Genomic DNA, 13,600 nt, shown 5'->3' with positions numbered 1-13,600 from the left:
ACTAAATACTAGAGGTTGAAAGAAGTCAAAACAGAAAGGAGCATCTCCTCCTCTTCACCAAACTCCTTCACTCACCTGACTTCCTGCCAAACTCCGACTCAACCAGGATGTTTGGTTTGAGTTTCACATCTGCAAATCCTTCCCTTATAATATTGGCTGCAGATGCAACAAACAAGCATTGGTGAGGGAGGAACAACCATCCTGATCAAAATGTCCATTCTTGTGATTGCAGGTCCTGGTGCGAAGAAGCGGAGCAAGAGCCCAAGGGTCCCGGATGAAAAGAAGAAAAAGAGGAAGAAGATTATTCCCTTGAAAATCAAGCTGGGTATAATGGGGTCAAAGAGGAAGAAAAGCTCTTCAGTAAGTGTGTGGCTATCTGCATTCTAGCTGCAGAGCTAGCCTACATTTTGGACTTTCGCACAAACTATCCTGCATTGCAGTAAGGGTTGTGAAACTAGGATGCTAAAATTATAGCTTTATAACACTGGGGTACCGTACTGATGGTGACAGGTCTGTCACTATAACACTGGGGTACAGTACTGGTGGGGACAGGTCTGTCACTGTATAACACTGGGATACAGTACTGGTGGGGACGTGTCTGTCACTATAACACTGGGGTACAGCACTGGTGGGGACGTGTCTGACTCTGTATAACACTGGGGTACAGTACTGATGGTGACAGGTCTGTCACTATAACACTGGGGTACAGTACTGGTGGGGACAGGTCTGTCACTGTATAACACTGGGGTACAGTACTGGTGGGGATGGATCTGTCTCTGTATAACACGGGTACAGTACTGGTGGGGACAGGTCTGTCACTGTATAACACTGGGGCACAGTACTGGTGGGGACGGGTCTGTCACTGTATAACACTGAGATGCAGTACTGGTGGGGACAGGTCTGTGACACACTGGGGTACTGTACTGGTGGGGGCTGGTCTGTCACTATAACACTGGGGTACAGTACTGGTGGGGACAGGTCTGTCACTACAGCACTGGGGTAGAGTACTGATGGGGACAGGTCTGTCACTGTATAACACTGGGGTACAGTACTGATGGGGACGGGTCTGTCACTATAACGGGTCCGGTACTGGTGGGGACGGGTCTGTCACACACTGGGGTACAGTACTGGTAGGGACGGGTCTGTCACACACTGGGGTACAGTACTGGTGTGGACAGGTCTGTCACTGTATGACACTGGGGTACAGTACTGGTGTGGACAGGTCTGTCACTGTATGACACTGGGGTACAGTACTGGTGTGGACAGGTCTGTCACTATATGACACTGGGGTACAGTACTGGTGGGGACAGCTCTGTCACTGTGTAACAGTGGGGTACGGTACTGGGGGGTACTGGTCTGTCACTATAACACGGGTACAGTGCTTGTGGGGACGGGTCTGTCACTGTATAACACTGGGGTACAGTACTGGTGGGGACGGGTCTGTCACTATAACACTGGGGTACAGTGCTTGTGGGGACGGGTCTGTCACTATAACACTGGGGTACAGTACTGGTGGGGACGGGTCTGTCACTATAACACTGGGGTACAGTACTTGTGGGGACGGGTCTGTCACTGTATAACACTGGGGTACAGTACTGGTGGGGACAGGTCTGTCACTGTATAACACTGGGGTACAGTAATAGTGGGGACAGGTCTGTCACTGTATAACACTGGGGTACAGTACTGGTGGGGACGGGTCTGTCCATATAACACTGGGGTACAGTACTGGGGGATGGGTCTGTCACACACTGGGGTACAGTACTGGTGGGGACGGGTCTGTCACACACTGGGGTACAGCACTGGTGGGTTTTAGTTGCACTTTTCAGATTCTTGTATCTGATATTTTGCGTAGCTGAGGATGCCCAATAACCATGGGAGATTAGAAGCTGATCTGATGTGTCTTGCAGCAAACCAGAATTTGTCCATTTATAGTTTCTGTTGCAATCTGCCTGTGTGTGATTCCAGTGGCCTTTGGATGAGGAGCCTTGTTTGTCCTTTCCGACTTTGTTGAGTCTAACCTGACCTAACAAAAGAAATCTGTTGTACACATTTGTGGCCCTCTTCCAACAAAAACAGAGTCACACACGAAGCTTGTTTTGTCATGGCTGTATAGCCACCATTTTGAAACACCTGTGTTCTTTCAGAGTGATGAGGCAGATTTGGATGGGGAGTCAGATTTTGACGATGCCAGTGTGCACAGCTCATCCATTCGATCTGACAGCTCAGTCGGGCCCTTGAAGAAAGCAAAGCTCAAGGGCAAGGTTGGCCGGAAGAAAAGGAAGAGTAAGTGTTGTGGCTAATGAGGGCCGTACGGAGCTTTAGAGGGTGAAGTTACAAAGACTGATTGAGATTGCATGAACCTATCTTTTATTCCCTTGATTTTAAGAGTTGGAGGGGTTGACTTTATTGAGGTATTGAGAAGGTAAAAGACTTCAATAGGGTAAAAAGAAACTGGGGTGGGTGGGGATGATGCTAAAACAAGGGGGCTCAGACCCCACCTTTTCATATTCTACCTGGTCTAAACCACCTTGCTGCCCGCCACCTTCAATATCCCCCTGGTCTAAACCGCCTCGCTCCCTCCCACCCCCTTTAATATCTAGCCCTGGTCTAAACAGCCTCGCTCCCCACTCTCCCCCCACCTTTTAATAACCCCCCTGGTTTAAACTGCCTTGCCCCCTCTTCAGTATCCCCCCTGGCCTAAACAGCCTTGCTCCCCATTTTCTCACCACCACCCCCCCCCCCCCTTTAATATCCCCCCTGGTCTAAACCCCCTCCTCGTTTGTCCCCACTCCACCCCCTTTAATATGCCCCCTGGTCTAAACACATTGCTGCCCACCCCATTTAAGATCCCATCTGCTCTAAACCTCCTCGCTCACCTCCAACCCGCACTTTATACTCTGTCTAAAACTGTTTGATCTCCACCCCCATTAAATATTCCCCTTTGTGCAAACCTCCCTGCTTACCATCACCACCCCCCACCCTCCTCCCTGACCTTTTAATATCCCACCTGGTCTAAACAACCTTGCTCTCCCAGCCGCGCCTCACCCCCCCCCCCCCCACCCCCCCCCCCCCACCCCGGTCTGAACGTCCTTGTTCCCCACACCGTTTAATATTCCTCTTTTTCAAGTAGCTATCTAATTCTATTTTTTAAAGGAATTTACAGACTGCTTCATGGTTTGTGGTTAAAAAAAAAATCCACCTTGCCTGGAAAGAACTACTTTCTAAGCTCTTTAATTCTTGTGATTATTTTAAGTAATTTAGAATATACAAATCTGCCCGTCTTCACAATTGTAACATTCATATCCTCTAACATCTCAGTGAGTTTTTCCATTGCGTTTATGTACTTCCTGTACAGGGGTGCCCAAACTGTGCAGAGTGTTGCCCATTTCCTACCTGAAACGGGACAGCGCCTGTTCCCGAGAGCTCCCCATTCCGACCTTGGAGATCTCCAGGGCTATATCCTCCCGGGGATAGGGATGGAATATCCCACAAGTAATGTTTGGTTAAAACCTTAAATTATTCGCTTGACCATTGTTAACACTCTATTCTACATTTTGCTGAACTCACCACTCTGTAAAAGATCCCAAAGCACTATTTCAGAGAAGAGCAGTGGAAGTTCTCTGCATTGTCCTTTGGTCAATACTTATCCTTCATATGACTGAAACCAATTAACTAGTTGTCATCACTGCTGTTTCTGGGATCTTGCCATGCACAGATCCTGTTTCTTTCATTGCAAAAATGACTACACTTCAAGAAGTACTCGGGTGGTTGTAAAGCAAAGTGTGATGTCCTATGATCGTGAAAGGCGCTATATAAACGCAAGCCTGTTTTTACGTTTTAATTGCTGCCCTGTTATGTTTTGCTGGTTGACTTGAACTGAATCTTTATCTGCTCATTTCTGTAGTTGCTGGTGAGGAGGAGGTGGATGGATATGAGACTGATCACCAGGATTACTGTGAGGTTTGCCAGCAGGGAGGAGAGATCATCTTGTGTGACACCTGTCCCAGAGCTTACCACTTAGTTTGCCTGGATCCAGAGCTGGATAAAGCCCCAGAAGGAAAGTGGAGCTGCCCACACTGTGTGAGTACAGCTTGTTCATAGAGTAAATCACTGCCATGCTGAACAAGACAGGATTGCAGGCACCACAAAATTAGGAAATTAATATAAAGTAAACAGCACAATTTGAAAGGGGAGTTTAAAATTGTAAATCTTTTGAAGGTGGTAGGACAAGTTGAGAAGGATGTCTTTTTTAAATCATATGAGATCCTTTTGGCTTTATAGTGGAATTGAGTACAAAAGCAAGCAGGCTATAGCGTCTTTATTAAACACTGGTGTATTGTGGCCAATTCTAGGCACCGTACTTTGGATGTGAATATTTTGGAGAAGGGACAAAGGAGATTTGCCAGAATATCGGGGGCTGAGGGACTTCAGTGATATGGAGAAACTTGAGATTGATCTGTGGAGCAGAGAAGGTTAAGAGCAGATTTAATAGAGGTGCTCAAAATCATGAGGTTTTTTAATTCATTTACGGGACGTGGGCGTCGCTGGCTAGGCCAGCATTTATTGCCTGCCCCTAATTGCCCTTGAGAAGGTGATGGTGAGCTGCTGCCTTGAACCACTCAGTCCCTGTGGTGTACGTACACCCACAGTGCTGTTCGGAAGGGAGTTCCAGGATTTTGACCCAGTGATAGTGATATCCAAGTCAGGATAGCGAGTGGCTTGGAGGAGAACTTTGAGGTGGTGATGTTCCTTTGTGTCTGCTGTCGTTGTCCTTCTAGATGGTAGCGGTTGTGGGTTTGGAAGGTGCTGTCTAAGGAGCCTTGGTGAGTTCCTGCTGTGCATCTTGTTGATGGTACACACTGCTGCCACTGGAGGGAGTGAATGATTGTGGATGGGGTGCCAATCAAGTGGGCTGCTTTGTCCTGGATGGTATCAAGCTTCTTGAGTGTTGTTCGAGCTGCACTCATCCAGGCAAGTGGAAAATATTCCATCACACTCCTGACTTGTGTCTTGTAGATGGTGGACAGGCTTTGTGTAGTCTAGCCTCTGACCTGCACTTGTAGCTTCAGTATTTACGTGGCTAGTCCAGTTCAGTTTCTGGTCAATGGTAACCCCCAGGATGTTGATAGTGGGGGAATTCAGCGATTGTACAGTTACTGAATGTCAAGGATCAATGGTTAGATTCCCTCTTGTTGGAGTTTGTCATTGCTTGGCACTTGGCGCAAATGTTAATTACCACTTGTCAACCCAAGCCTGGGTATTGTCCAGGTTTTGTTACATTTGGACATGGACTACCTCAGTATCTGAGGATTTGTGAGTGGTGCTGAACATTGTGCAATCATCAGCGATCATCCCCAATGATAGAAGGAAGGTCTTGATGAAGCATCTGAAGATCGTTGGGCCGAAGACATGACCCTGAAGAACTCCTGCAGTGATGTCTGTTATGATGTGGCAGGTGATTTGTGCCAAGCTGACCAAATCCACAAGGGAAACTTGGCCACGCTATCCCAACTGTTTTCAATTTGTATTTATTATGAGAAGATTTGTGCACTGATTTCAGAAGTAATCAGTCCACCAACACCTTAAGAGATTTTAAAAACTAAGTTAAAACATTTATTAACAAAAAAAATTTCAAGCACATACATATGATTGCAGTTACTTAATAGTATATCAAATCCCAAAATCTCTAATTAACCTGTCTCCCAACTACACACCCCCTTTAAGGCAACAATCCAATATAGATTTTAAATTTAGATTGGCAAGCCAGCAAGTTTACCCCAACACCCACTTGACAGTGAAATTCCAAAGGCTTTCCTCCACCTTTGGTTACTGGACACAGCAGACGTCTGCAAAAGTGGCTGGAGGCTTCCTCAAGGCTGTATTAAACAGTCCTTTTCAACCTTGCGTGACCCCACAACATAACCTTCCCTCCTCCTTTATATATTTTTCTCTCTCTAATCTGTAAATTCCATTGTTCTGTATGTCCTTGGAAGTTTACTTTTCCCATAATATAAAAATCTTTCATGTTGCCAATATGGTCAGTAATTTTGGGAAAAATAAACCTACTGCTTTGCCTTTCTTATCTTGCTAGCTGTAAATATCCTATCCCTTTGAAACCTAAAGAGCCCCTTCACTTACCTCAAAAATGCAAATTTTCTTCACACCCTACACGCTGCCCTTAACCATGTTTACATTTTAGTATTTCAATGCCTTTTACCCCTAACATCTTTTGATAATTTCAAGTTTGCTGTCTATTGGACTCTAATTCAATTAAATTTCACAATCAGAAGCATCTACACTCGCACCCATAAACCTACTTTACAATTGACCACAATAATATAATGAAAAAATGTTAGTTTCATGACATGTCCTAGAGCTGAGGTGACTGACCCCCAACCACCACAATCATTTTCCTTTGTGCTAGGTATGACTCCAACCAGCGGAGAGTTTTCCCCCGATTCCCATTGACTCCAGTCTTGCTAGGGCTCTTTGATGTCACACTCGGACAAGTGCTGCCTTGATGTCAAGGGCAGTCACTCTCCCCCTCACCTTGGAGTTCAGCCCTTTTGTCCAGGGTAGAGTAAATAAGGAGAAACTGCTTCCAGTGGCAGGAGGGTTGGTAACCAGAGGGAGACGGATTGAAGAGAATTGGCAGAAGAGCCAGAGGGGGAGATGAGGTTTTTTACACAACAACAGCTGCCTGAAAGGGCGATGGAAGCAGTTTCAATAGGGTCTTTCAAAGGGGGAATTGGATAAATATTTGGAGGGGATAGATTTGCTGGGCTATAGGTAAAGCGATTAATTGGATAGCTCTTTCAAAGTGTCGGCACAGGTACAGTGGGGCAAATGAGTCCCTTGTGTGCTGTACGATTCCATTATAACATTAGCTTGGTTTGTTTTTGTGTGAAATAGTCTGTGACTCTGATTGTGGATGTTAAATGGTATTGGAACCTGCTTGGAACTAGCTGTTGACCGTGTTTCCACTGAGCTGAGTGGTTAATGAGCTCCAAAACAAAAACAGAATTACCTGGAAAAACTCAGCAGTTTCTCTCAGTTCTGTGGAAGGGTCATGAGGACTCGAAACGTCAACTCTTTTCTTCTCTGCCAATGCTGCCAGACCTGCTGAGTTTTTTCAGGTAATTCTGTTTTTGTTTTGGATTTCCAGCGTTCGCAGTTTTTTGTTTTTATCTCTGTGGTTAATGAGCTCCTCCTGGTGGCTCCATTATAAAATGTGTGCAGTGCAGTGATCAGTCTCCGATCAGGAATACTTGCTGCTGTGTGATAGATGAACTGCTCTGAACTTCGTGTGGCAGTGTGTTACAGTTGACCTCCATTCCATTGGACTGCCAGATGGGGTGGGTGGGGGAGAAAATCAGCTAAGGTTCTTCTTCCCTGATTGGTAGCTTGCCTGTGCTAAGCGGGTCTGTAGTGGATGCTGGCTGATACCCAGCTTACGATGCCCTCCACAGCTCCCCCAACTGACATTAAAAAGGGAGTGAATATTGATTGTGCTGAGTCAGCTGGTGAATTGGAGTCTTGGGTGGGATTTGTGGTTTTAATCTCGACTCATGATTGGAAATCGCCTCCAAGAGACAGGCTGATCATTCCAGCCGTGCAGTGGGAGATATTACATCTAAAGTCTCTCCCAGCCATTTACTTAACTTACTGCAGTCTCCTTGTGATTGGGGGAAATTCTCCAATCCTCTCCCTCCTTGCTGGTGCCTGTGTCAACACGCAGCCATTTAAAAGTGACCCCCCCCCTTCGCCCCACCTGCTCCATCATGCGTGTTACATAGGTGTACATCCAAAAAAGTGGAAGGTAAAACTTGGTATATTAACACATCCTGCTCTGTGTTCCTTTAGGAGAAAGAAGGTATTCAATGGGAGGCAAAGGACGAGGAGGAAGAGGAGGAGGATGAAGAAGAAGAGGTGGAGTTAGGAGGCGAGCGGGAGGAAGAGGATGATCACATGGAGTATTGCAGAGTCTGTAAAGATGGTGGGGAGCTGCTGTGCTGTGATACCTGTCCGTCGTCCTACCATATTCACTGCCTCAATCCACCACTTCCAGAAATCCCCAATGGCGAATGGCTGTGCCCCCGCTGTACAGTGAGTCCCTTCCTCATCCAGTGCAGCCTTTACTTCGGGGGATGGGAGGGATGGTTACAGTCTTTATTTGCTAATCATTCATGGGATTATAAGCAACATTGACAGGGCCCATTCCTTGAGACGGTGCTGGTGAACCTTACTGAGCTGCTGCAGTCCTGTTTAATGAAAAAATGCCCATGGTGCTGCTGGCTGGGGAGTTCCAGGATTTTGACCTGGTGGTGATGAAGGAATCTACAAGTTATGATGGTGTGTGGCTTGGATCTGGTTTCAGAGTGATGGTGTTCCCGTGCATTCTCTACATTTTCCTGGTGGTGCTTGGATTTGCCAGCCTGACTCCTGATTAGCACTAAAGATGTGGATAAAATTCATCCCCTTCCCCCACCCTCTCCAGTGAGCTTATCCAGTGATTACTCAAACCTTTCAGGCAGGTTCTGTGTTGAGTGAGCTAATGTCAGCCTGGTACCAGTATGGGGGCTGACTGCTAATTACGTAGGGCATTTATAGAGTTCTGTTGGAACCAGGATTCCTGATGACCGCCCAGTGACCAGCCTTCCCCGCCCCACCTCCACCACCACTTCTGCTGGCTGGTAAAGTGGATGTTGGTTAGTTGTGGACAGTATCTGGCTCAGCTGTTTTCCCTCAGTCAGTTGTACGAGGCAGCGAAGTAGCCAGAGGAGGCTCACTGATCCATTTACCCCAGCAAGGGGCTGACCCCTGCAGGAGAGGAGGCCAGGAAGTTGGAAGCATTTATATCGCCACTGAATCTCCCCTCCATTTTTGCCGTGTCCCGGCCAATATTTATCCCTCAAACATCATCACTGAAATAGATTATCTGGTTGTTGCTGTTTGTGGGATCTTACTGTGCAGGATACCATCATGATACCACTTCATTCACTCTGACGTTCTTTAGGATGTCCTATAGTGGTTAAAGGCACTCTAGAAATGCAAGTCCTTCAGTCTTCTTCCATCCTGATAGCAAACGCTCAACCTCTTGTTTTCTGTTCTTTCTGCAGTGTCCTCCATTGAAAGGTCGAGTCCAGAAGATTCTTCATTGGAGGTGGGGTGAACCTCCGCTGCCAGTCCCTGTGCCCAGACCACCTGATGACAACCCAGAGGATTCCCCACCAAAACCGCTGCATGGACGCCCTGAGCGGGAGTTTTTTGTTAAGTGGGCTGGCTTGTCATACTGGCACTGCTCCTGGGTCACTGAGCTGCAGGTGGGTTTTGGTCACTTGTTGTCTTGTTCTCTCTTTTGCACGGATTGAAGTGAGAATTGTTCATGCAGCTGGTGTCAACAATGTACATTCCTAGAACAGGTACAGCACAGGGGTAGATACAGAGTAAGGCTCCCTCTGTACTGTCCCCATCAAACACTCCCAGGACAGGTACAGCACAGGGTTAGATACAGAGTAAAGCTCCCTCTACACTGTCCCCATCAAACACTCCCAGGACAGGTACAGCACAGGGTTAGATACAGAGTAAAGCTCCCTCTACACTGTCCCCATCAAACACTCCCAGGACAGGTACAGCACCGGATTGGGGGTCTTGGGAGCGAATTAGTATGAATGGGCCCTGGGAATCTGTATTCACAGGAGTTGTCAGGACTGTGTAGCACAAATTGTCCACTATGTTTGTGTTGATTTTCAACAGCTGGAGATTTACCACTCAGTGATGTTCCGGAATTATCAGCGGAAAACTGACATGGACGAGCCACCTCCGTTTGATTATTGCTCTGGGGATGATGACAGCAAGAGTGAGAAGCGGAAAGCCCAGGACCCTCAATATGCTGCCATGGAGGAGAAGTTTTACCGCTATGGGATAAAGCCTGAGTGGATGACCATCCACCGCATTCTGCAGCACAGGTTGGTGGTCTGGCAATGGGAAGGCCCTTCACCTCCTGCAGCCTTTTCCACCGTTCACTTCAATCTGCATTTAAACTCCATTTAGCCACCTTGCTACCTTTTCCTAGCAAAACCCCATCTCCAGCAGGCATGAAAGATCCATAATTCATAGCTTTTCTGGGGACATTAAGGCCTTGGGGTTCCAATCATAGAATCACATAGTGTGTGCAGCACAGACTAGGCCGTTCAGCCCATCTGCATGCTGGTGTTTATGCTGCACATGAATGTTCTCCCTACTTAACTTGCCTCATCTCAACATATCCTTCTATCATGCCTGGAATACTCTGTATTCCCTTGAGTAGAGAAGATTAAGCACTGATCTAATCGATGAGGTTAAGTTGTCAGTTTTCTTTAGCTGATGTTATTAAGGCTAATGGAACCAAGGAGGGTACACGGAGCTAAGATACAGTTTAGCCCTCACCTAATTTGTTTCCTATTTCCCTTTCTCCCTTGTGTAGTTATCTAACTTTTCCTTAAAATATATCTGTTGTTTGTCTTGACCGCTCCCAGTGGTAGTGGGTTCCATACTGTCACCGCTCCCTGAGTAAAGATTTTTCTCCTGACTTTTTGGGATTTATTAGCCAGTATCTTATTTCTATGGCCCCTTTTGAACTCCCGCAAGTCGATACATCTCTATTCCTACCCCATCATGAATCAGCTCCAACAACACAGAAGCTCAACTGGGGGACAAAGTAGCCCTCTGAGAAACACCCAACTGAAGATTTTGGACCTTATTTAAATGTTGCTGGGTGGTGTTAGTTTAATCAAGTTAAAATCATAGAATAGTACAGCACAGAAGGCAGGCCTTCAGCCCTTCGAGCCTGAACCAGCTCTTTCGAAGAGCAATCTAGCAAGTATCACTACCCCACTCATTCTCATATCCCTGCATTTTTGTTCTCTCATGTATTTATCCAACACTTTTGAAGGCTACATTGGAATGTGTATCCACCTTTCTATTAGGTGATGCAATCCAAAATCCTAACCACTTGTTGCATAAAAAGGTTTTTCCTTCAGTTGCCTTTGGTTATTCTGCCAATTGCCTTAAATCTCTAGCTTGTAGTTAACAACCCTTCAGCCATTGGAAACAATTTGATATAGGATCTCCAAGTGTATACCTGAGGGCAATGAAGTCATCAGGGTAGATTGATTCCATTTGGAAAACCACTCTGATGAACTAGACCCGATACTCGTTTGAAAATCAATTCTCGTCAACTCTTTGGACTTATTGCTGTTGATTTAATTTTAAGACCAGCAGAACAAATCTCATCACCTTAGGTTATAATCCCAGCCTGGGCACCTGCTTCTTTTGGACTTGGCAAAGAGTTGTCACTTGACCCAGTGGCCTCCACTCAATTCGTTATTCATCATTGCCTTATTGAACTGTGTATGAGTCAGGTGATTGCCAACCTCTGCCCAACCAACTCCCCCTCACTTCTGTCTCATTCCTTTCTGCAGCATCGACAGGAAGGGAAACTACCACTATCTGGTGAAGTGGAGAGATCTGCCTTACGACCAGGCCACCTGGGAGGAGGACGAGCTAGAAATCCCAGATTACGATTCACTCAAAGTTGCATACTGGAATCACAGGTCAGTGAGGGCAGGACACCCTGTGAGTGTGTGGCGAATCTATTGCCATATGTTATCTCAGTGTTGGGTTTATAATTTGGCATGGATAAAGCTTCAATGATGGAAAACAGAGGGGAGGAATAAACAGGTCATTTTCATACTGGCAGGATATTGACTGTGCCATACACCAGAGATTAGTGCTGCGGCCTCCGCTATTTCCAGTCTTCATTAGTGACTTGGATGAAGGGACCACGTGTAATGTGCCCAAGTTTGCCAACGGTACAAAGCTAGGGAGGAAAGTATGCTGTTAGGAAGGCACAGAGTTCAATGGGATGTAGAAAAGTGAGTGGCCAATAAAGTGACATGATGTATAATCTGGGGAAATGTGAGGTTGTTCACTTTGGTAGGAATATTGGAAAAATAGAATATTTTTTTAAAATTGAAAAACTGTTAATGATGGTGTTCCAAGTGATTTGAGTGCTCTTGTTCATGAATCATAAAGTTAACAGGCAGGATATAGAATTTAGGAAGGCCTTTATCACAAGGGAGTCAGAGTACAAGAATAAGCAGGTTTTGGTGCAGTTAGTACGGGACTTCCTGTGACCTCACTTGGAATACTGTAGTTTTGATTTTCACACCTAAAGGACTTGCATTCAAATGGTGCAGTGAATGTTCACTGCATTTGTTCCCGGGATGAGATGGCCACCTTGGGAGCAGAGGCTGAGCAGAATGGACCTATACCCTCTGGCATTTAGAAGAATAAGATGTGATCTTATTCAATCTTAGAAAAGTTTTAAGAGGGCTGTTATCCCTGGCTGGAGAATCTGGAGCTAGGAGCTGTCGTCTCAGGTTAAGGAATTTGTTACTGAGATGAGGAGAAATTGGGTTCAGAGAGCTCGAGAGCTGTGGGCACTGAGTCATTGAGCATATCCCAGGCTACATTTGACAGATTTTTGGACACTGAGAAAATGGGTGGGGTGGTGGATATGGGAATCGGCTGGGACATTGAAGTTGAGGTTGAGATCAAGCCATGATTTTATCGAATGGCAGAGCAGGCATGAGGGTCCATATGATCACCTCCTATTTTTTCCCTTACGACCTGAAATGTTGCCAGTTGTACACTGGCACGGAGAGTTCAGTGCACTAGTCTGACATTCTTAAGATGGCTGCTAGCACCCAGCTTTAACCCCATGCTGTTTCTGCTGCTGCAGGGAGATGATCATCGGAGAGGAACCTACCAGGCCCAAGAAAACTAAGAAGTTCAAAAAAATCAAGGAGTTTTTGGCTGACAAGCCTCCCGGCTCGCCTGCAATAGAGGTAAGTGTGCAATGGGAATATAGCACAGTCTAATGTCCTTGTCGTTGCACTCTATAATCCTCTTGGTTAAAAAGAGACTCTTTGGTTATACAACACGCTCCAATGTATTATCATGTAAAAAAATGATGTCCAACAGTCACAACCACCTTTTTTGCTGGGTATGAATCCAACCAGTGGAGAGGTTTCCCCCCTGACTCCATTGATTCCAGTTCATATTCTTAAACGTCAATGAGATCACCTTTTTCAACAAGGTCCAAAGCACTTACTGAAATCTTTCCTCATTTCCTGACTTATCTCGGGCTGGCCTGTGACTCAGGAGCATCACTCTTGCTTCTGAGTCAGAAAGTCGTTGGTTTGGGTGCCACTCCAAATTCTTGAGTACGAAAAGTAGACTGATAATTGTGGTATAGTACTCAGAGTGCTACACTGTCTGTGCCCTTGGGCAGATAAGAGATCCAACGGCCACTATTTTGGAGAATAGATCCCCTATCCCTAACCTATTTTGCTGCACCCGCTCCACCCTCTCTTAAACAGTATAAAGTCTGTCACATTCCTACCTCTCTTCAACTCTGAAGAGTCATACAGTCTCGAAACCTTAACTCTGTTTCTCTTTCCACAGATGCTTCCAGGCCTGCTGAGTTTTTCCAGCATTTCCTGTTATTACTTCAGATTTCCAGCATCCACGTTATTTTGCTTTTATTTGAGTACTC

The 13,600-nt window shown here is 46.0% G+C and overlaps 1 protein-coding gene across 3 annotated transcripts in view; it reads left to right on the top strand.

Moving 5' to 3' along the window:
- Positions 1 to 13,600, top strand: part of LOC121274166 (chromodomain-helicase-DNA-binding protein 3-like) — a 109,739-nt gene that overhangs the window by 29,381 nt on the left and 66,758 nt on the right. For all 3 annotated transcript variants that reach the window (XM_041181367.1, XM_041181366.1, XM_041181365.1), the window contains 8 exons: positions 233 to 360; positions 2,145 to 2,283; positions 3,905 to 4,080; positions 7,864 to 8,106; positions 9,120 to 9,323; positions 9,757 to 9,968; positions 11,463 to 11,594; positions 12,785 to 12,890. In XM_041181367.1, coding sequence (XP_041037301.1) covers positions 233 to 360; positions 2,145 to 2,283; positions 3,905 to 4,080; positions 7,864 to 8,106; positions 9,120 to 9,323; positions 9,757 to 9,968; positions 11,463 to 11,594; positions 12,785 to 12,890 — 1,340 coding nt within the window. The remainder of the gene's footprint in view (positions 1 to 232; positions 361 to 2,144; positions 2,284 to 3,904; positions 4,081 to 7,863; positions 8,107 to 9,119; positions 9,324 to 9,756; positions 9,969 to 11,462; positions 11,595 to 12,784; positions 12,891 to 13,600) is intronic.

This window comes from Carcharodon carcharias (genome assembly GCF_017639515.1).
Source record: "Carcharodon carcharias isolate sCarCar2 chromosome 33 unlocalized genomic scaffold, sCarCar2.pri SUPER_33_unloc_1, whole genome shotgun sequence".
NCBI classification, from domain to species: Eukaryota; Metazoa; Chordata; class Chondrichthyes; order Lamniformes; family Lamnidae; genus Carcharodon; species Carcharodon carcharias.
This window is presented reverse-complemented; position numbering and strand designations above follow the sequence as displayed.